The sequence below is a fragment of the Rhinolophus ferrumequinum genome, chromosome 20, assembly GCF_004115265.2.
Source record: "Rhinolophus ferrumequinum isolate MPI-CBG mRhiFer1 chromosome 20, mRhiFer1_v1.p, whole genome shotgun sequence".
In the NCBI taxonomy this organism is placed as follows: domain Eukaryota; kingdom Metazoa; phylum Chordata; class Mammalia; order Chiroptera; family Rhinolophidae; genus Rhinolophus; species Rhinolophus ferrumequinum.
In genome coordinates this window covers 48,949,330-48,972,341 of record NC_046303.1, presented here as the reverse complement: position 1 = coordinate 48,972,341, position 23,012 = coordinate 48,949,330, and the positions used below count along the sequence as shown (strand labels likewise).

General features: G+C 36.4%; 2 protein-coding genes across 9 annotated transcripts in view; one reads left to right on the top strand and one right to left on the bottom strand.

Annotated features, from left to right (window-relative positions):
• EFCAB10 (EF-hand calcium binding domain 10) overlaps positions 1–17,983 on the top strand; it is a 23,205-nt gene extending 5,222 nt beyond the window's left edge. The window contains exons 2-5 of one of the 5 annotated variants that reach the window (XM_033088638.1): positions 1,265–1,429; positions 1,544–1,631; positions 2,991–3,036; positions 17,140–17,983. In XM_033088638.1, coding sequence (XP_032944529.1) covers positions 1,265–1,429; positions 1,544–1,631; positions 2,991–3,027 — 290 coding nt within the window. In that variant the 3' untranslated portion in view covers positions 3,028–3,036; positions 17,140–17,983. Of the gene's footprint in view, positions 1–1,264; positions 1,430–1,543; positions 1,632–2,566; positions 2,691–2,990; positions 3,071–5,265; positions 5,658–17,139 lie in introns of those variants that run through there. The other 4 variants (XM_033088636.1, XM_033088639.1, XM_033088637.1 and 1 more) reach the window with 4 other exon arrangements.
• RINT1 (RAD50 interactor 1) overlaps positions 2,787–23,012 on the bottom strand; it is a 27,616-nt gene continuing 7,390 nt past the window's right edge. The window contains exons 4-15 of one of the 4 annotated variants that reach the window (XM_033088631.1): positions 22,454–22,695; positions 18,987–19,160; positions 18,739–18,888; positions 18,014–18,170; positions 16,214–16,324; positions 15,899–16,124; positions 15,258–15,395; positions 13,383–13,582; positions 5,675–5,889; positions 4,694–4,874; positions 4,501–4,619; positions 2,787–3,383 (exon numbers count right to left, since the gene is read on the bottom strand). In XM_033088631.1, the coding sequence (XP_032944522.1) occupies positions 3,194–3,383; positions 4,501–4,619; positions 4,694–4,874; positions 5,675–5,889; positions 13,383–13,582; positions 15,258–15,395; positions 15,899–16,124; positions 16,214–16,324; positions 18,014–18,170; positions 18,739–18,888; positions 18,987–19,160; positions 22,454–22,695 (2,103 nt within the window). In that variant the 3' untranslated portion in view covers positions 2,787–3,193. Of the gene's footprint in view, positions 3,384–4,500; positions 4,620–4,693; positions 4,875–5,674; positions 5,890–13,382; positions 13,583–15,257; positions 15,396–15,898; positions 16,125–16,213; positions 16,325–18,013; positions 18,171–18,738; positions 18,889–18,986; positions 19,161–22,453; positions 22,696–23,012 lie in introns of those variants that run through there. The other 3 variants (XM_033088633.1, XM_033088632.1, XR_004421163.1) reach the window with 3 other exon arrangements.

Here is a 23,012-nt window from a genome sequence, read left to right as displayed (position 1 = left end):
TTAATTATATTAGTATCTCAATTTAAAAAAAAGTCCTTATCTGTTAGAGATATACTCAAATATTTATTAATGAAATAGGATTGCTGGGATTTACCTCAATATAATGCAGGAAGAGGGGAACCAAATGAGATCATGGTGAAATAAGACTGGCCACAAATTCTAACAGTTGAAGTTGGTGATGAGTTCATTATACTTTTCTACTTTTATATACCATATTTTCCTGAAAATAAGACCAGGTCTTATATTAAGGTTTGCTTCAAAATACACATTAGCACTTATGTTTAAGGGATGTCATCCTGAAAAATCATGCCAGGGCTTATTTTCCAGTTAGGTCTTATTTTTGGGGAAACACGGTATGTATGAAATTCTCAATGACAACAAATTTTTAAAAAGAACTATCTACATAATTACATACATGTGTGCACATATGTGTATGTATATATGTCAAGCCTAGGATTGAAATAAAATGGTGGAGCAGTAGGTGTGGCTTTTGTCATCTGAGCTGCTCTACTCCACCTTGACCTGCATTATTTCTGGAAAGTGGACTGGTCTTAATTTTTTAATTTTGCACATTGCTTAAAGATAGCTTACCGTGTTTCCCCGAAAATAAGACCTAGCCAGACCATCAGCTCTAATGCATCTTTTGGAGCAAAAATTACTATAAGACCCAGTCTAATATTATTATATTATATTATATTATATTATATTATATTATATTATACCTGGTCTTATAGTAAAATAAGACAGGGTCTTGTATTAATTTTTGCTCCAAAAGACACATTAGAGTTGATTGTCCGGCTAGGTCTTATTTTCGGGGAAACACGGTATTTATCCAAAATACATGTACTGCTTTTGTTAGAAATGAACATTTGTGCTTCCTAATTGGAAGACTGTATTAATCTAAGAGTCTCTGTTTTTATTTTTTTATCCTTTCTTTTAACTGGCCACCTTCTTTCGTGAATCATGCCATTCCAATTTTGTTGGTTTTCAACTCTGTCTGCAAATTAGAGTTGAAAACCTCTCACCTGAAGAGAGCTTTTTAAAAAAATGTACAGGTCCAGTCTCTGGACTTTTTTATTCAGTCATCTGGGGTAGAGCACAGATTACTCATATATAATTAAGTTTTCAATGTTTTGCCTTTTCCAGAAGCAAGGCCCATATCCCTGGTGTCTAGAATAGGTATTTAATAACTGTTAAATGACTGTGTCCATTTGTCACATATTTTAACTGCATATCAGAAAGAATTGGAACTATTCTTTTACAGATAAGCCAAGAGAGTATTTAGTATCTCTATTGGAACGACTGAGACTTGCCAAAATAACAGGCGTGGCTTTTCCTTTCTTGATGGACCAGTCTAACATTGTGGCTATGTTTGAGATGATGGACTCCTCGAATAAAGGCACCATATCTTTTGTGCAGTATAAAGAAGGTTGGTGTCTGATACAAATTGAGGTAATAGTTCATAGTCATTCCACAACTTCCTCTAGCTGAAAATAATTCTCATTTTGTACATTTTCCTTTCTTCTCTTTCTGACTTTTACAGCCCTAAATACCCTAGGTCTGTGTACTGCAGATGAAGTTTTAAAAGATGATGGACATGGAATAACTTTGGATAAATTCAAGCAGGAAGTGTAAGTTCATTTTCTAATGAGTAATATGGCATGATTTTGAAGAACAATTAATACAGTTTAGGACAGTGGTTCCGGGGCGGCCAGTTAGCTCAGTTGGTTAGAGCGTGGTGCCAAGAACACCAAGGTTGCTGGTTCGATCCGCACCTGGGCCACTGTGAGCTGCGCCCTCCTTAAAAAAATAAAAAAGAAAATAAGACAGAGGTTCCTACCTTTTGATAGAAACATTTCATTTCCTTGAAACTTTCAGCTGAGTAGAAAGTGAGGACAAGAAGGGCTGACAGTACAAGTCCCTATGCCTGGGGGGAGGGGGACGAAGAAGATACTGGAATCAGGAAGTTCCAGAGGCAGCTTCATTCTTTTCTCAATGGGAAACCTCAGCAGTTCTCAGAGAATGAGGTAGAAAACCGCCCCCCCCAGAACTAACAGAAAAGCTTTGAGCTCAATATACCAGTTGGAAAATCTCTGTATAAAATGTAGAGTAATAGAATTTCTCTCCAAATATTTCCTCAAAATTATCACAAAGTAAATGTTTAACAATAGTACAGGTTGCATGCCAGACTGACAATTTTAGATTTGAAGTATTACAGCAAGAAAAGTACTGACTAAATGCTAAATCAGAAAAAAAAAGTACTGCAATAAACATTTTTGTAGGGCTACAGAATCATCAGTCTTTAATAATTTATAGACAAACTCTACAAAATAGTTAACAATAAATACAGAGGACCACTGAAATAAAATTTGATAGTTATAGAAAAGACTAGTTAATCTAACTCAATTTGTTTAAAAGTTTTACTCACTGAGGATTTATTAATCAAGAAATCATTAACATAGTCCAAGGCCAAGGAAAAGTTAGAAAAGAAAGTTTAAGATTCCCATCTCATCATCAGTTACATAAATATTAAACAAAAAATGTTTCATTCTATTCCCTTCCCCAGGGAAGACTGCAGCACAGTGCTGTGGCCTGAAATGTTTCATCCAAAAGCAAATGTTACACACTGTCACGTGGAATGCAACTAGGAAATTTTAAATGGAAGGACATTTGTGGAAAATGAGAGCAGCCCTATTTTAGTCACTATCTCATAGTGTGTTTTCTTATGGGAAATACAGTGAATTTCCAAACTAGATACAGGAACTTCAGTTATAAACATGCATTCTAAAGTGATTTTTTAAAAATTTATTTTCTGTGTTTCATTAACCACAATATTCTCCCTTAATTAACAAAGGAAATTGAAAGTTGGTTATAATTTATTATCTGTGCTCTTGTATTTTATTCAATAGATACATTCAGCATTTGTATTTGTAAATGGAATTACTCTTGAGTTTTCATGGCTTCTGAGTTTTCTGTTTTTGTTTTCTTAGGTACAAAAGGACTAAGGAAATATGGTCAGCATTTTAATAACACACCGTAAGTCCAAGATAATAAATGATTCTATAAAGTTTTCAGTTGTCCAGTTTCATTAATTTGGAACTTCAACATATAACTTAATCCAATTGGCTTCCTCTTTGTTCAAAAAAAAAACCATTCCAAAATGAAAACAAAGATGCATTTTTTTGTCCTCAAATTAAGCAGTGTTAGGCCAGTTTGTCCTCAAATTAAGCAGAATCTCAACATCTTGTTGAGCCAGTTTGTAAATTCCAATTTCATTTAATGCTGCTGAGGCCGGAGGCTGCCCTGAAACAGTCAGTAGGACATCTTTCAGAAGTAGGGCAGAACCAATGTTCAGATTCAGAACAATGCAGGCTTCTTTCACACTGTTTAAAAAATAAAACAGGAGGGCAATGAGATCTCCATTATCTTTATCATTCATATTATCCTATAGCAATTTCATTTTGAGCAAATAAACATCTTCCCTCCACTGCTAGCCCATATGCCCTATATAAAAATTATGTATGGATTTATTACTTGGTTCTTTTACCATGTTAGGACTATGTATGTGTACAGTTTATATTTCATTAGATTACTCTAAGGTCATAGGATCAACTTTTCAATATGTATCCATTACTTCCCAAAATATATTAGGTTGGTGCAAAAGTAATTGCGGTTTAAAAGGTTAAAAACAATTACAAAAACCGCAATTACTTTTGCACCAACCTAATAATACTTGAAACTAACATTCTACTAAATGTAAATAAGACTTTAGGTAGATTAGGATATGAGAAGAGAAAATTAAGGGATGAAATGAAAGCAGTAGAAAGGTAAAATACTGAATAAAAGAAAATAGGTACCTTACTGAAATAAGCAAAAATAACCTTTCATTTTATAAATTTAAAAGGAATACTTTATCATCTCAAAAATACCTACATAATTTAAATTTTACATCAACAATGTCTAAAAATACTTAGGTACTACACATTTATACTTTCTTATGTTTATTGAATATGGCAAAGCTGTACCTGCTTTCATTTTCTATTTATTTCCTCAGTAATAAGCAAATAGGAGCATTAAACTAAATGCTAAAAAATAAAGCCCAACATTAATTTATACCCAGTTCTGGTAAAGTTTTTGGGGTCATGGGTCACATCTTATTTTGGTATACAATATTTAAAATTGTTAATTGATGCTATATATATTTAACAGCACTGGACCCCTAAAGTTGTTAAAAAGGAATTAACCTCCTCTAATGATCAATACATCAAAATCAATTTTGGGGCAGCCAGTTAGCTCAGTTGGTTAGAGCGCGGTGCTCTTAACAAGGTTGCCGGTTAGATCCCCGCATGGGCCACTGAGCTGTGCTCTCCACAACTGGATTGAAACAACTACTTGATTTAGAGCTGATGGGTCCTGGAAAAACACACTTAAAATAAATTTAAAAGTTTTTTTTTAAATGGTAAAAAAAAAAAAAAATCAATTGTTAAATACTGAGCGTACTGTTTAAAATAATTTTCTGGTCTCTTGCAATAGCGGGAGAACAAGGGGAAAAGGTTCCGCGTCATATCAAACTGCAACTGGGCAGCTCCTCCCTCGTTGAAGTGATTCGCGAGAATGATCTGAAACAGAGAATAGTTCATGTAACAGCTGCCTTTATCATCACAGCCCCAAAATACAGTCTACTCTTACTTACTTCTTGGTAGATGTATATATCCAGCTTCTCTACAAGCATTTGCCAAAAAATTTTAAATAAGGAGAAGCAAAGCTGCTGCTCCAACTGCAGTAATCGGTCTCGCAACGTAAGCAGGAAGGGGCAAGCTGAGCTAGAGAGGGACATGACGGCCTGCGCAGACTGAGATGGCAGGGACAGCCACCTGGGAAAACAAAGAGCACCGCCTGCAGCACATTCATTTTTACCATAAAATTTGTCATTGCTTTGTATTTTTAAAGATTAGCCAATCATTTTAAATTTGGGGGAGTGCACTGTCCTGGGGCGTTTGGGGTAAGAAAACGTGTACCGACCAACGTTAGAAAATCTCAGAAAATAAACATACTTATAATCATACTTTAGCTCTCAATTAAATACTCTGTATTTAATGAAGATGACAGATTAATTTTTTTTAAATCCCCCAATTTTAATGACTTACTGAAATAATTATAAAAGTTAAATGTAAAATGTATTAGCATTTAAGATATGAGCTAATTTTATGCTCTAAGTTTCAGCAAAACAGGGACTTATAGTAACACTTCCAAACTGTGTGACAGTTTGTGCTAGGACAAAAAGACACTGCCTGCCGTCAAGGAGCTCAGCCTGGTGGAAGTAACAGAGATGTCCATGGAGAGTTACAGCAGGAGAATAAAGTGGACGGTGCCAGCACGCAGAGGGCCGCAGGAGCACCTTATTTCGTAAAATGGGTGACAGGCTAGGCCATTCAACCCACATCAAACACCAGGTCTCTCTATTTCCAGACACATCTGAAGGTTAAATGATGATCAGTTTATTCTGATTAAGAATGAATATATTTTAGAAAGATTTCCATCAGAAAAAGTTAAAACTTTGGAGTGTAAAAGGCCAAACTGTGTTATACAGACACCTTGGAAATCTGACTGCATATATCCTCTTTTAACTTTTACCAAACTGGAGTTGACTTATAAGAAAATACAGAGGACTTACCTTTCTTTTCTGTACAATTTTGCAGCATCTTTAACTTCTCTAAAAACATGGTCTACTTGACGCGTCAACATGTCATGCTTTAAGCGCTCTAACAGGTTAATCATATCATCAAACACAGAGCTCTCCATAGACGCTAGTTGTCCCAGCTGCAATTTACTGAGAGTGTTATTCTCTGCAAAGACCTCCAGTGCTGCCTGCTGAAGTTGTAGAAAGAACTGAAAGAAAAATATGTTAACACGTTTATTAAGATACTATTTTAACAGCTTGAAATACACTCATATACAATTCACTCGTGTATACAGTTCAGTGGCTTTTATTATATTCCAAGTTGTGCATCTCTCACCAGTCAATTTTAGAACTTTTTCATTACCCGCAAAAGAAACTCCACACTCAGCCCTCATCCCCCATCCCCTCCCCACTCTCCCCAACCCCAGGCAATCACTAAACTAATTTCTGTCTCTACGGGTTTGCATATTCTGGACATTTCATATAAATGGAATCATTCTTTGTGACTAGCTTCTTTCACTTAGTATGTTTTCAAGGTTCATTCATGTTGTAACATGTATTTGCACTTCATTTTTTGTTACCAAACAATATTCCATTATATGGGTTGTTGTGTATAAGTGTTTGTATGGACATTTTCACTTCTCTTAGGGTATATACCTAGGAGTGGAATTGCTGGATCATATGGTAACTATGTTTAACCATTTGAGGAACTGCCAGACTACTTTCCACAGCAACTGCACCATCTTATTTTCCCATCAACCGTGGTGAGGATTCAAAATTCTCCACATCTGTGATAACTGTTATGTCGTTTTTATTATAGCTATCCTGGTTTGTATGAAGTGGTATGTCATTGTGGTTTCGATTTGCATTTCCCTGGTGGCTACCATACTTCCTTAAGTACTCCTCATTTTTTCTAGACGCAGAAGGAAAGTCGGAATAAACCTAGCAGATGTAAGAGTTAAGAGAATTAAAATGTCATTTTTACAGAGGTATTTTAGGTAGAATTAGTATTGTTCTTTCTGCCCTATAGGAAAAAATGTTGTGGATATTAGCAAAAGATTAAAAGAGCCTAAATGTCCACTAATAGGGGACTGGGGATAGCCACAGCTAGTGATTGTTCAGGGATGGACATGTGAGAAGCCACCTTGGTATTTCTGCTGAAACTCTCAGGGAACAGGCATTGTCCTTGGAAGACTGCTGATGAGCCACGCAGGCCTAGAGCCACCTACGGCCACACTTACCAGAGCATGACTGAGAATGAAGCCAAAAAACAACTTTAGAGCAGCTATGCCTAATCCTTGGAGTTACAAATTCCTTACTGAGGACTGTGAAATTGGTTTGTGTCACCGACAATTGAAAAATTCCTAATTCTCAATGGCTGGATATGTCAGGCTTGGCACAATCTGGCAATGGACAGACAGCTATTAGTGGAGAAACCTGAATGACTGGAAGGTGAACTCTTGTCTACTTTTCCTTTTCCTTTTCCTAGGTAATACAAGATTTAATGATTTTTATTTAAAGCATTCATGGGCTGAAGAACTATGAAGATGATTAAAGGACTTCTTATATTAAACAGAATTTGTACTCTAATCATATACTAGGACACAGAATTCATTCAGGATTTAAAGAGTCAATTCAAATTTGGTTATTTCTGTGTTGACAGAAAGACAGTTAATTCAGCATCAGATAATAAATTTTCAGCGTCAGGTAATTTTCTAAGCATAGGGATGATGGCCAATTCATCTTTGTCTAAGGCTACGGCAGGGAGTAAAGTAGTTCAATGTTCCACAAATATTTCATTGAAGATCTCTCCCTGAATGAGTTTCTTATTAGATCATCTGGCACAGAATCAAGAAAGACAATTTGTTTCATACTACTGAAAAAGCTTAGCAGAAAATGGAGCACTGTGGGGGCTGAGTGAATAAAGTGCTTACTAAAACTAGGAACATGAGACATAAAAGTACACAATGAGTAAATGTATTCTGATTAGATGATTTTATAAAGATAAATGCATTGATCATTACACTCTACATTGTATTCATGTTGAAATAATTATTTGAAATAATTATCTTGAAATAATTTGAAGTAATTATCTTGAAATAATTATCCAATATTTTGTCTTATTTTCCTTGCACAGCAGAATGATATTATGCACATGCATTTCAGCTAACATTATTGTAGAAATAAAGGGCTTTAAATAATTATTTTTCACAGCCAAAGAGTTCAGATTAGAATAAACTATGGTTGTTTGATTTTTTTTGTTTTTATCTGTTATTAGTATATTTATTGCTGTTTACTATTTATTTTTGTTTATTACCCTATATTTAAAATATGCTTTTTTTCTTTTACTGCAAAGGAATACACTTTCTTGTATATTATACTTTAGCAGTACATCATAATTTTTTCTTCTGTATACAAATTATATAATGCATTAGCAGTATACTACAATTTTTTGTCATAAATTAAGATACAATTTTTTTCTAGATTTTCCCCCTAGCCCAAGTAGTAAATATTTTTAAATGTCTGTGTTTGTATTTCATTTCTGCTTGTATTTTTTTGCTTGCATTAAGATTTAACAATGTACAGAAATTTTAAATTAATTTACCTTGTCCATCTTTGTGACTCATCTGACCATTCAAAAATTGTTTCCTTAGTTTATTGTGAACTTATCACCAATCCTCAGTTAATCAATATAATTATTTAACTGTAATTTTTCAATCCTCACCTTACCAATTCAATTTAAAAGTGGTACTTTCAAGTCTTTAGTTAAAATTATAGTTGCTTTTTTTCATCTTGCTGAAAACCCGAACACAGATATTATTTAAGTTCTATTTTTTTATTTTTTGGCTAAAATTTGAAACATTTTCCCTTATTGTTCTTTTTTTGTTCTCCAAGGATAAACAGCTTGATTTATTTATTCCCCCACTTTATGTTTTGATTTCCTCTTTAATCCATTGGTTATCTAGTAGCATGATATTTAGTCTCCACATATATGTGTTTTTTTCCAGTTTTCTTCCTGTAGCTGATTTCTAGTTTCATGCTACTATGGTCAGAAAAGATGCTTGATATGATTTCAATCTTGAATTTATTGAGGTTTGTTTTGTGGCCTAATATGTGATCTATCTTGGAGAATGTTCCATGTGTACTTGAAAAAAAAAATGTGTGAATTCTGCAGTTATTGATGAACTGTTCTATAAATGTCTATGAAGTCAATCTGGTCTAATGTGACATGTAAGGCCATTGTTTCCTTATTAATTTTCTGTCTGGAGGATCTATCCATTGGTGTGAGTGGGGTATTACAATCCCCTACTATTATTGTATTACTATAGATTTCTCACTTATGTGCACTAACAACTGCTTTATATACTTAGGTGCTCCTATGTTGGGTTTGTAGATATTTACGATTGTTATATCCTCGTACTGACCCCTTCATAATTATGTAATGTCCTTTTTTAAACATTTTTTGTTTTAAAGTCTATTTTGTCTGCTGTAAGTGCTGCACCCCAGCTTTCTTTTCATTTCTATTTACATGGAATATCTTTTACCATTCCTTCACTTTTAGTTTGTCTTTTGATTTGAACTGGGTCGTGTTTTTTAATCCATTCAGCCACCTTTTCATTTTATTGGAGTATTTAATCCATTTATATTTAAAGTAATTATTGATAAGTATGTACTTCTTGCCATTTTGTTCATTATTTTTGGATGTTTTTATAGTTGTCCTCTGTTGTTTTCCTCTTGATCTCTTCCCCTGTGATTTGCTGTTTTTTAGTGTTTTGTTTGGGTTCCTTTGTCTTTATTCTCTGTACAAGTATATCTTGTGTAGGCTTTTTGTTTGTGGTTATCACGAGATTTATGCATATCATTCTATATCTGTAGCAGTCTATTTTAAGCTGATAGGCATTTAAGTTCAAATACGGGGTGTGATCAAACAATATGGTGAATGTTTAAATTAAAAAAAATTTATTAAAGACACATTGCCATTAACCCCCCTCAAAATACTCCCCCTTGCTTTGAACACACTTATCTCATTGTTCTTGCCACTTTCTGAAGCAGTTCTGGAAGTCCTCTTTTGTGAGGGTCTTTAGTTGCGCTGTCATGGCTGCCTTAATGTCCTGAGTCGATTCAAAACATTTATCTTTCATGGTCATTTTTACTTTGGGGAAGAGCCAGAAGTCTCACAGTGCCAGATACGGTGAATAAGGTAGATGAGGACACACTGTAATGTTTTTATTTGACAGAAATTGCTGTACCAGAAGCAATGTGTAACATGGAGCTTTTCTGTTGTGATCAAAAAAATACAGTGAATGCTGCTGCCAAGTGCTATCCAACAGGATCTTCAATACAGGAAGTGGTGCATCAATCCTTAGTAACAGTGTATGACAAATTTCAACTTGTTCGGTGCAGGCAGTAGGGTGTGAGCTATGGTTGTGAGAAGGTACATTTTAAAATATGCCATAAAGGAGCAGCTGGATGGCTCCGTTGGTTAGAGCAAGAGCTCTGAACAACAGGGTTGCTGGTTCAATTCCCACATGGGCCACTGTGAACTGTGCCCTCCTTAAAAAAAAAGAAAGTACTGTAAATCATCGCCCATTATGACAATATTTCGTGTCACACATCGCTTCTGGTATATGGCAATTTCTGTCAAATAAAAACATTATGGTGTGTCCTTCTGGCTCTTGCCCCAAAGTCAAAATGATTCAGGACGTCGAGGCTGCACAACAGTGCAGCTAAAGACACCCATGAAAGAGGACTTGCAGAACTGCTTCAGAAAGTAGTAAGAACATGGGATAAGTGTATTTGAAGCAAGGGAGAGTATTTTGAGGGGGATTAATACCAATGATCTTTTACTATATAATGTTTTTTAAACATTCACTGTATTTTTTGATCATACCTCGTATATTCTATGAGGACTAATTTTTAGTCTCCCCTCCACACTGTTATTGATGTCATGTTTTAGATATTTTTGTGTTGTGTATGTCCTAACTACTTATTGTAGTTTAAGTCTGATACATTTTTCTTTTGACCTTTGTAGTAGCTTTTTAAAGTGTCTGCTATACTGTATTTATTACATTTTCAGCTTTACCTGTGAGATTTTTTATTTTCCTGTCTCATACTTTCTTATTTCTGGTTATGACCTTTCCTTTTCTGCTTAAAGAAGACCCTTTAACATTTCTTGTAAAGCTGGTTTAATGGTGATGAACTCCTTTAGTTTCTGTTTGTCCAGGAAATTCTTTATCTCTCCTTCAATTCTGAATGATAACCTTGCTGGATGAATTATTCTAGCTTGTACTCCCTTCTGGTCTCTAAAGTTGCTGCTGAGAAATCAGCTGATAGTCTTATGGTGTTTCCTTTGTATGTAATTCGTTGTTCTTTCTTCTCCTGGCCTTCATGATTGTCTCTTTAACTTTTGCCATTTTAATTACAATATATCTTGATGTGGGTGTCTTTGGGTTCATCTTGTTTGGAACTCTGTGCCTCCTGGAACTGGAGGTCTGTTTCTTTTCCCACATTAGGAAAGCTTTTAGCCATTATTTCTTTTTTTTTTTTAATATTTTCTTTTTTTTTTTTAAATAAATTTTATTAGGGAATATTGGGGAACAGTGTGCTTCTCCAGGGTCTATCAGCTCCAAGTCGTTGTCCTTCAATCTAGTTGTGGAGGGCACAGCTCAGCTCCAAGTCCAGTTGCCGTTTTCAATCTTTAGTTGCAGGGGGCGCAGCCCACCATCCCATGTGGGAATTGAACCGGCAACCTTGTTGAGAGCTCGCACTCTAACCAACTGAGCCATCCGGCTGCCCCTCAGCCATTATTTCTTTAAATGAAGTTTCTGTTGCTTTCTCTCTTCTACTTCTGGTCTCCCTACAATGCAATGGTTTAAGTATAGTTGTTTTCACTTACTTTCTGTCTATTTTCATTTTATGATACAATTATATAATACTTTACATTTATAATGTATCTTCATATTCATTATCCTCAGTATAGTTTATTCACCATTTAATACATATTTCACTGTTTTATGGTCATCTTAATTCTCTGTTAACACTTCTGTCATGAATCCTACCATGGGACACGCTGGTGAAAACCCAAGCTGATTTCTGTATCCACACAGATATAGAACAGTGATTACTAACCCACAGGCACACTGTCCAAAAAGGAGGTCCCGGAGGCCCTCTGACATCGTTTTAATATCTAAAACAGCTAAAGGAACTAATCTATGTATGTTATGGTTATAAAGGTTAATTACATTTCTTCTTGTGGCTGGAAGTACAAAGTGGAAAATCTAGTTACCAAAGCCTTTATAGCCAGTATATTCTTTGGATTAATAAAAAGAGTATAAATAAATTACTACTTAATAATTACATTTAGGCAGACCAAATCTGTCAACACATGGAATCTGCATGGAGACTAGAAGGATAAGTAAGATTCTTGGAGGTAAAAGACCTTACAGTGCTTGTTAACTAGACCCAAGGTTTTGATTTTTGGATTTATTTAAAATATACCTCCCGGGGCCGGCCCGGTGGCTCAGGCGGTTAGAGCTCCATGCTCCTAACTCCGAAGGCTGCGGGTTCTATTCCCACATGGACCAGTGGGCTCTCAACCACAAGGTTGCTGGTTCAACTCCTCAAGTCCCGCAAGGGATGGTGGGCCCCGCCCCCTGCAACTAAGATTGAACACGGCACCTTCAGCTGAGCTGCAACTGAGCTCCCAGATGGCTCAGCTGGTTGGAACGCATCCTCTCAACCACAAGGTTGCCGGATTGACTCCCGCAAGGGATGGTGGGTTGTGCCCGCTGCAACTAGAAAACAGCAACTGGACCTGGAGCTGAGCTGCACCATCCACAACTAAGACTGAAAGGACAACAACTTGAAGCTGAACGGCACCCTCCACAACTAAGATTGAAAGGACAACAACTTGACTTGGGAAAAAAAATAATAAAATAAACAAATAAATAAATAATAATAAAAAGATATATACCTCCCAATACTATAAATTAGTTTACTTTTTTTGGATGTAACAATAGTATTGTGATTATGTTTTTCCAAAGAGTTCTTATCTTTAGAGATATGTAGAAATATTTACCAAGAAAGATGATATCTGAGATTTGTTTCAAAATAATCAAGCATGGGGGTGGAGGAGAGGTTTAAAATGAAACAAAATTGGTATAAGAAGCTGGGTGATAGGCACATGGGGATTCATTTTATTATTCTATTTACTCTTGTATATGTATGAAAATAAAATATTAAATAATTTTTTAACAAAATTAAAAGTTAAAAAATTGTTTTTGTGACTTCATAATTTGTCACATTTTGAAGCCATTCAACAGGTATCAAGCATTATTTTATTTTTCCTTAAAGTCCTGGATTTTATTGATTTTGACACCATTATTCAATCTTACCTTTTTCTGAGATGGTAATTACCATACATGAATATTTCCTAAGTATAAAGTCTAAAGAGAAAAAAGGTGCATTCTATAAACAATGATTTCATGAAATGTTGGCTTTCTTTTCCAGTGATTAAAATATCAGGATTACTTAATTATTTGAGACTTGACTGAGAAAAATACGTACTTTAATCACACCTAAGTTTGGCCTAAGTTTTTTCCTGCCTAATGTGTATTTTTACTTGCTATAGATTCCATATTTCAAAAGGTAAAATTGTTCAAACTATTAATCTATTATTTAACATAAAAGCACATTAACTTACAACATTGTCAGCCCAGTCTGCTAGTACTGTTGAGATATAGTTCACGGCATTAAGAATTGCGCAGTATCGAAAGCCAAGAGAAGCTCTAGTCTCTTCCTTCATCACCTGAGTTAGTCGTATCCTAAAATCATCTACTAAGTCCTTCTGTAACTCCAGGAACTGCAGCTTTCGGGAAGCTGTGGGAAGATTTTTATACCTGTCTGTGGAGAAAGTTAACAAGACATATGAAGGTTTTTGATACTGTCCATGATGTAGTTTGAGGTTTTTCCCTATTGACATGCTTTGGTGCCTTTGTCAAGAATCAGTTGACCATTCAAGTATGGATCTATTTCTAAACTTTCTAAAGATGTGGGTTTCACAAGTATATGTATTTGTCAAAACTCACTGAACTGTATACATAACATCTATGCATTTCACTGTATATAAACCATGCCTCAATTTTTTAAAAACATGTATGAGATAATTTTATGTAAATATCCCTCTATTTCTTCAAAAAATAAATGACATTTTTTAAAAAGGAGGGAGGAACTAGGATAGGTTAAAAGACATACATATTAATAATTTACAGGTGAAATGGTAAGATGTCTGAAATGTTCTTTAAAATACTCCAGGAAAAAAAGTTCAGGAAAAAAATACATAATAGAAAAGTGGTAATTGTTTTGAATCTTAGTAGCAGATATCTGATGGTTCGTTATAGTATGCTACTTTTGTGTATGTTTGAAAATTTCCCTGATAAGGTTTTTAAAAGACATGAGTTTTTCTAAATTGTTTTTGTGTTTTAGTGTTTTTCATGTTTTTCTTACAGTTAAAAATATGGAATTATTTACTGACTAGGCTGGAATGACACTTCTTTAGGTTACATATACAGGCCCAAGAAATGGACAAGATATTAGAGGACGGTGGCACTGAGGGCTCAGTGGCACCTGGAGAACCAATGTGGATGGCTACAGGCCAACCAGGCTAGAGGCTGCTGGGCCACCCTCCAGCCAGAACATTCTTACACAATAACAAGAGTGCCTCCAATCCTTAAAGTTACTTTATTGTATTCTTCTGCGGTCTTTGATATATCAAAGTGATATATTTTGGTATTTAAAATTTAGGTCAATCACCATTTACTGAAGACCCAAGCTAAATGGCAAGAGAATGAATTCAGGCAATAAAATTATATTATTTGTTTTTATATAACCATTCAAGGATTTTTCCCCTCATTTTCAGATCTTACTTAAATTATTAAAAATCTGAAAACAGGCTGGCCTGGTGGCTCAAGTGGTTGGAGTGCCATGCTGCTAAAGCCACTGAGGTTGCCAGTTCCATTCCCACATTGGCCAGTGAGCTGCGCCCTCTACAGCTAAGATTGTGAACAACAGCTCTCCCTGGAGCTGGGCTGCCGTGGGCTGCTGTGGGCTGTGTTGTGCTGCTGCAGGTTACCGTGTGCAATCAGTAGACAGTGTGTGTGGCTGTGGACTGCTGTGTGCTGCCCCTGTCATGAGTGGCCAGCGGCCAGCGTGAGTGGCCGGCGGCCGGCGAGAGCTGCCATGACCTGCTGTGAGCAGCCAACCGATGACTGGTGACCAACTGCCTCAGCTGAGGGGAGCGCAAGGCTCATAACACCAGCATGGGCCAGGGAGCTGTGTCCTACACAACTAGACTGAGAAACAACAGCTTGAACCGGAGTGGGCGGGGGGTGGCGGAAGAAAGGGGGGGGAATCTGAAACGTACAATATTGTGCTACAGTTCTGCCAAAATAGAAACTGAATTTGAAGATCTTATAATAACCACTATGTAATATTAATTTTGTTGAACTACTTTAAAAAGGACCATGTGAAGAGACAGTACTCTTAAAACAAAGTTGTACCTTAAAAGACTTACACTTACCAGTTATAACTAATAGAAGTGTCATAAAAGTTTCCGCACAGTCTGGAACTTTCATGTCATCCACATCAGTGATATCCTTATACTGGGACATCCAGGCAGCTTCTGATGAAAGCATTGAGTCCATTTTATGAAGAGCAACTGAAGCAAAAAAAAAAGGATTATGTCAATTAAGTAGTTACAGTCATTCCTAATTTTTCAACTCACAATTTTTTAGGAATGATGACTTTCCTATAAAAAAATAAATCCACTGCCTCCTTCTAGTTGCACTATATTTAACATGCTTTATTTTAGGGTTAAACAAGATACTTCTCCCCACCAACCCTACCCCAAAATCTTCAAAATAGTTATACCTATTAGACAAGCTACATCCAAAATGATTCTTCCAAGAGCAGAAATACCATATATAAAATCTATAAGACAGTTAACTATATACTCTACTGGCTTGAATATTACTCTCTAGAAACATATAGAGTGCAATTCCAGAAAAAACTAATGTTTGATGAGAAGAAATTAAGATGACCTCTGAAGGCAACTTGGTAAACCCTGACAAAGAAATATTTAGGTGGCTCCAATTTCTGCCCAGAACTAGAGGAGAAAAACACAAAAAATTAATCCCACCCTATGGCCACATGAGCACTTACATTTTCTCTCTACAGTCAACCATCTCTGAAAGCAGGTTTCCTCTGACAGAATATGCATACAATTAGCAAAAGTGCCAGGATAGCTGTGAACACTGTGTAGCTCCTTTTCAAACAACAGCACCTCATCCACCAAATGACAGAAGAGATTGTCATCATAGAGCAGACAAGGAATATCAGCAGCTAACTTCTCCAGAACCAGCATCACAAGGCCCCGAGAAAATTCAAGCTAAAATACATAAGCATATAGTAATGTAAATGTCAAGTTATTCATGGACACCAATTGTAAAACTGGAAGGCTTAGGATCAGTCTCTTACCCTTGCATTTACTGAAGAGCCTACTTTGTCTAATATGGGCTGAATCTTCTCATCCAGAAACTCAGTGTGGTTCCCAATCCACATAAGCACCTGAGCCAAGTACCATTCAGGCTAGGAAGGAGGTAAAATAGTTTAAATTCTTTAGTCATTCCAACTAGAAAGTTACAATTAAATAAATGGCTTTATTTCATTGTATACATACAGCACTTAGAAAAATTATTTGAAAATTCCTATATGTAAGAGCAGTTTCTACCCTGAACTTTAAACTTAGGCAAAGCTTAATAATCAAATGTTTCCTAATGTGCTTCCAACAAATTCCAATAATGTGGTTTAAGTCAATTAAGTCATGCATTTATAATGTCCTGTGTATTTAAAACCCAGCACTTTTCAAATGTGTAAAATGGTGAGTATTACAAAGAACTGTATGACCTTTAAATTATTTTTTTGAGGTAACATTCCAATATAATTTTTAAACATTATTTTCGGCTTTTTCTTTTCAAAAGGTAAATTAAGAAAAAAATTTGGCTGGTCTACATTACAAAAAGTACACATGCCTTAAAACAGGTACAATTATAGAAAAGGAAATATAAGTACGCAGCTTTTAAATTGTCCCTAGAGATGATTCTACAAACCTTTCAAGTTTTGTTAACAGCAATTCAAAAACATTTACTGAATAGTAAATCCCTGTTGTGTGCTAGATGTCAGAAATACAAAAATAAGGAAGGGGCAACCTCTAATCTCAGGAGCTGCGTAGTTTAGGCTTGATGTCAGAGTAGCATGTCTATTGGAACCACACTTTAAAAAGCAGCCAATATAACTCACAATTGTCTTACCACGAATTATTACTGCTTCTACATAGCTTTAGGTTGATTGCTTTGTCTCACTTACTGCTTACTAATTGGTTCTACTCTTTTTTCCACCAACAGCCCATCTAAAAGAGGACACCCATAAAGTACAAAAGAACACGCTGAACTTAAGTACCAGAAATCCACTGCCACTCTACTCCTTCCTATGCAAACATAACTGCCTTTCCCTTGATTCCTTAAAAATTCTAGACAGCCTATAAAATCAATGCGTGGTGTAATCTGGTATTTAGTAACATTTAATACAAAGCACTCATTGAACCCCTCTGCTACTTGCCCTGCATGAGATGTAGCGAAACTCAAGGATACACAAGGTAGTACCCACCCTCTAGCTACAAACAAGGTTATAATTCTCAACAAATTCAATCAAATGTCATTGAAAACAAATGCCTATGATTTTTTTAGATCAAATTAAAAAAATCTCACCAATATGTCCAATATACATGGATGTAGTCCCTCAACTAAAATGTGGGTGATACAATAACTTCCTTAAGCCGTTTTCCCATCACTTATTCCCATACTCTCTTGCACAGCTACAAATCATTTTAACATCAGCACCCCTTTTCAAAAGCTAATGCTCACCTACTTTTTGACTGGCACTTCTCTTTCTAAAATATTTATAAATCTGAAGGAGCAATTTGCATGGTAAAACACATGTGGATTCAGTTGTAAAAAGTGCCAGAACAAATGCTACAGCAAACCCAGGGGGAAACTTGAGAAACTGGTCAGATAATATGATAATACATGAGCTGATTCCTACAACATAAGTCCCAAAATATATATATAAAGGGCAGTGACAAAACAGGAATTTATCTCTTTAGAGAAAAAACAGAAATGTGAGTAGTATCAGATTTTAACTTAAACCAGGACAAGCACAGAAACACTTAACATTTGCTATTAATAAAAAAACCAAGGACAAAGAGTTGGCAAAGCACACCTTGCTTATAACATTAGTCTGTCGGTTCCCTCTGAAGTGATACCTGAACCTCTTCTGAAGGGGAGTCAGCATAATCTGGATGGGCAGGATGACAGAGGAGGATGCGGGAAGAGAGTATTTTTCTGGAAGTTGTTTTGGCTCAGTAATTAATTCATCTCTGACATAGTCAAGTCAAGGAAAAAGAATCAAAAGCATACACACACACACAAACACACACGTATGTATGTGTATATATACGCAGAATACATTTTTTCAACAAATATATAAGACTCTTAAGTAAAATTATAATACAGATAATACGTAATCTACCTTTACATTACATGATTTCAGTAAAAAAGTGTGGAAAAATGTTACTGGAATTAATCTGTAAGCCTTTCCTAAAATAAAGAATAGTAGTAAGGAAACACATTTGAGTAATCATTTTATTAAATTAACTGAGTTCCTAAGGTTTCCTCCCAATTGCCCATTTTTTCTATTGTCCCAAGAGACCACATGTGAGTCATACTTGGGTCAGGGTCAGTCACATAGTTCAGACTGATCCATGCCCTCCCACGCACATGCAGTTCACTTTGAAAGAGAGCAATTCACCATTTCACGGGCATACACAGATCAAGTCCAAACCCAGCACTCCCATTTGGCTTCTTGGCCACTTTCAGAAAGTTACACTCTCTAGCCACAAATCTACTGTAGAAAATTTTAGTAAGTCTTAACTCCAACAAAGATACGAGGTTTGCAGTTTCAGAAGCTGACAGAACAGTGTCTCCAGGTTACCATACATCTCAGGGGCACCGGCTGGTCGACTTAAGCCAATAGTTTGAGCCTGAGGGGGTGTGAGAAATGGCCAATGAAGCTGTGCTAAAATTTCCTCAAAATCACTGTAACAGAAAAGTAACACCCATATTTCAGTGAAATACAGTGATCTCCAAATATCCATCTGAAAGCCATTACCATGAAATATGAGTAAATTCCTTACCTTGTAAGCTTGTCCTTGAGAATTTTATGCCAGAATTTAACAGTGGCTCTCATGAAACCAAGAAGATGAGTACAAGATGATTCCTGAAGCCTGATGTCAAGTTCTGCCATGGACACCAGAGTAGAGGCTGCTTCCGGTACATTATTGGTCATCAGATATTGCTGAATCTTATCACTGCAAAACAAGGCAAAGCGAACTTTAACAGACAGTTCAAATGCAGAAACAGTGCTTCTCACTCCTTTTTTCATATAAAGTGCCATCCAGGGAGGAAGGAAGCACCATGCTGAAGTGGCTCTTTTACCTGCTACCCACAGCTCTGGGAGACTGAGTCCTCCAATTCAGCATCCTTCTGAGCACAGCGGTCCGTGTTCAGGACCCCTCCCCACACCTTTCCCTTCTCACTCCTCCCAACAGAACAGACTTGTCTTGCATCACATTCCCTTAAGCACCACTCAGTTCTGGTAAGTCTGCCTTTTTACAGAAGTCTTTAGTATCTTAATCCAAGGGAATAATGTAGGTAACATCTGGTAAAGTCAAATATGGTAGTCTTCAATTTTTACCTATTTTGCCCAGCTGAACTTGACTACAGGAAACTTCAAGAGGTGGTACCTCAAAGTCCAGTCCTTTCAAGTTACTGTTACCTAGCGAAGTTCCAGATAAAATTTAAGGTAAGTTGTACAGCAAGGTAGCAAACTCAAATGCCCATAAAATCCTGATAGGTAAACAAAAACAGCGAAGTGCAGGGGAACTAACGCATCCTAAGACTCCAGCCAACTATTGCCACACTGGAGAGTGGGTCCAATGTAGCCAAATCTTGTTGTTTTTTTTTAAGGAAAACGCAACTCACAGTGGCCCATGTGGGGATCGAACCGGCAACCTTGTTGTTAAGACCACCACGTTCTAACCAACTGAACTAACCAGCCACCCCAATGTAGCCAAATCTTAAAATTTTTCTAGAAAAGCCAGAAATCAGGATTTTTGTGTAAAATCAAGTCAATTCTTCAAATTCTTTAAAACAAGCCAAATACAACATGTCTTCAGGACAAATTCAGCCCAGGAGCGATTCTGGCTCTATAAAGCAAAACATTTTATTTGAAAATGAAATGTTTCATTTGATAAAAACAACATATTCCATATCTTAAGCCACCTAAGAATAAGGAACAAAATCTAACTTTTCAGTAACGAATGTCCGTTCAGGGGTCACTTCCTACAGGAACTCTGAAATGAGTGCTGTGTCCCAGGCAGCCTGCGCACTGCTGCCCGGCACTTGGCCACTGCGCTGGAAGATGACCATGCGTACGTGCTAGGACCGTGTGCTGGTTTGCGGTGCGGTGGCTTCCGCTCTATCCCGGGGGTGAGCACAGCGCCCTCCTTAGGACAGGAAGGGAGGCGCCGCCCACGCCGCCAGGCTCCACCACACACCACCTACCGGTAGTGTTTTTTCCTTTCCTTTCTCCGTGAGTCGCTTGTTTCCCAGTGTCGCTGCTTCAAGCCCCAGCAAGAATACGAAGCTCCTGTTCGTATTTCTGTCAGACCTTTTGGACATCCCCTACACTTGTTCTCTCATTTTCCTTCCTTCTCCTTTTCTAATAACTCTTATTCAGCTTTCCAACACATTTTCTTTTATTGCTATTATCAACATTGGAAAACACTCTTTTTTTCCCAGTGGGTGTCAACAAACCCACCATTTCTTCAATTAAGGCCCCGGTCCTTCTTTGTGGGCTTATCCTGATGACCAGCGTGCAGCAGTGACTGCTCCTGTGGAAGGCTCTTCCCTGGGCACGATGGAAGATTGCCTACGAACTTCTCACTGATTTCCCGCTTCAAAGACGTAAATCCACGCTGAGTGTTGCACTATGTTACAACGAAGACTGCCATATTTAAGGAATGTTTCAAAAGAATTTAAAATGTGCAAGTAACCACAGAATACAGGAGTACTGCTTTCTAGGACACAATGAAAAGTATCTCCACACAACACTGAAGCATGAATGACGTTCAGAGCCAGGAAAAGCTGGGGTAATAGGGCTTGTTCACAGCGATACTGCTGGACTGCAGTGTTCAAGAAACAGAGTTCATTTAGTTCTAGGAAGAAGAAACTACTTTCAAAGACAGAGAAAAGAGAGACAGAAAGTGCTACAGAATGAAAAACAGGTCACTAGAAGGAAATTAGATAAGGAAAGTCTCAGACCAAAAGAAATAGAAATGTACCACAAAAGACCTACGGGAAAGAACACGTTATTAAAAAGAGAAATTAACTGTGCTTGACTTGATTATGAATTTGGTTCCCATTCCTAATATAACTCCATGGGCATATTTTCTTTTAAACAATTCCAACATCAGAAAAAGACTACCCATAACCATGATCCTATTTTAATTAATCTATTACTTTGGCTACTATAAGAGTGAGGTTTTTACTTAATAAGGTTACGTTATTGTAATAACAAGGTTATGAATATTGTCCCTGATTGGTATTTTCTTTCAGAGGGGCAAGGGAAAATTAAATAAAATAAAGCAAGGTTTAAAATTCCCTCACTGCAAATAATTAATCTAAACAACCAGGAGATGCTCTAAAAAGCTGAAGTCAATTTCCGGGATTTCTAGTAACACTACAATCTGAGGTATATCGCTTTTTCTGTAAAGGTAAAACTCGTGTGCAAAACAAAGATTTTCATATTGTACTGATATGCAAAATTCTTGAAAATCTCAGGAAATACATGTAGGACAAAGTAATACAGTATTAGTCTTTGAAAGAAATAACAAAATATATTAACTATGATACATTTTAAATGGTACATCAAGACTCTTGGTTGACTTTTCTCCCTCAAGTCTCCAGACAGAAAGAGTAGTGAAAACAAAGCAAGGCTGGAATAGTAGTTCAGAGAGGCTGAACTCTGTCATGCCAGTCTAAACAGAAATGTTAATTTAGCTCGTTGAAAAGGCAAAACTAGACACTTACAATCAACCACCAGCAGTATGTATTCAATTCAAGAAGTACTTTTCCCCCTATCCACAAGAAGCAGAACTCTGTTATTCATCTAAGAACACTGTATAGTTCTTATTAGATGATTCCCACTGAAAAAATTTCAAATTATAGAGAAAGCAATCCATTTCATTAAATGACTATCTCTAAAAAGTAAAAGTAAAGAGGAATATTACCACACTGAGAGGTTCATTAATTTGGCATTATAAAAAATAGTTTTTATCAGGTGTTCACAATACAACCATAGGACTTAAAATTTGTACTTAGATTACTTTCTTTCAAATGCAAATTAAGCTCCCTGAAAAGTTTATGTTCATTCACAATAAAGGAAAAGAATCACTATCATGATGCTATTTTCATAACAACTAGTAAAATTACATTATTATAATCTTCAATTAACTCAGTTATTTAATGGCACGAATGCACTCAAAGGAGCCAGAGCCTCAAAGGAAAATAATAATTTTGAGAACAAAGAGGCCCATTTTACCTTAGTTCTTCAATTTGTGAAATCCATTTAAGGTAAGCAAGGTGCCTTTCAATCTCTTCAATTTGGTTAATCATGGCCCCGAGATCTTCCATCCAGGGCTGAGCAGTCAGCAAATGGCTGTTAATGGAACTGAAGAGACGAGTTTCTTGCTCCAGAAACTGATTAAGGAATTGCTTGGATTCTTCTGCATTTTTTAAGGCACTCTGAATTCTTTTAGGGATTTCTGATGAAATTGTAAGTACCTGACCATACCACGAACAAAAAACAACAGCAATCAGATAAAATTTTCATAATCCTTTTTATTAGTTCATTACCTTCAAAATACATATTTGTTCTAATAGAACTGAAAACTGTCCATTAAAAGAAAGGTTCGATTTCTGCATCCTGTGCCGACCAGACCTAATCATGAAATGCTACAGGTGGACATGTGTCGGGAGGGGCCTGTCACATGGCCCCCTGTAAGCATCTATGGATCTGCTGTCATGAAGCTCAGTACTTTCAGAGGGTCCAGCCAGAGAACGCTTACACATGCTTTACCTACTAATCATTTTCCTTCAAA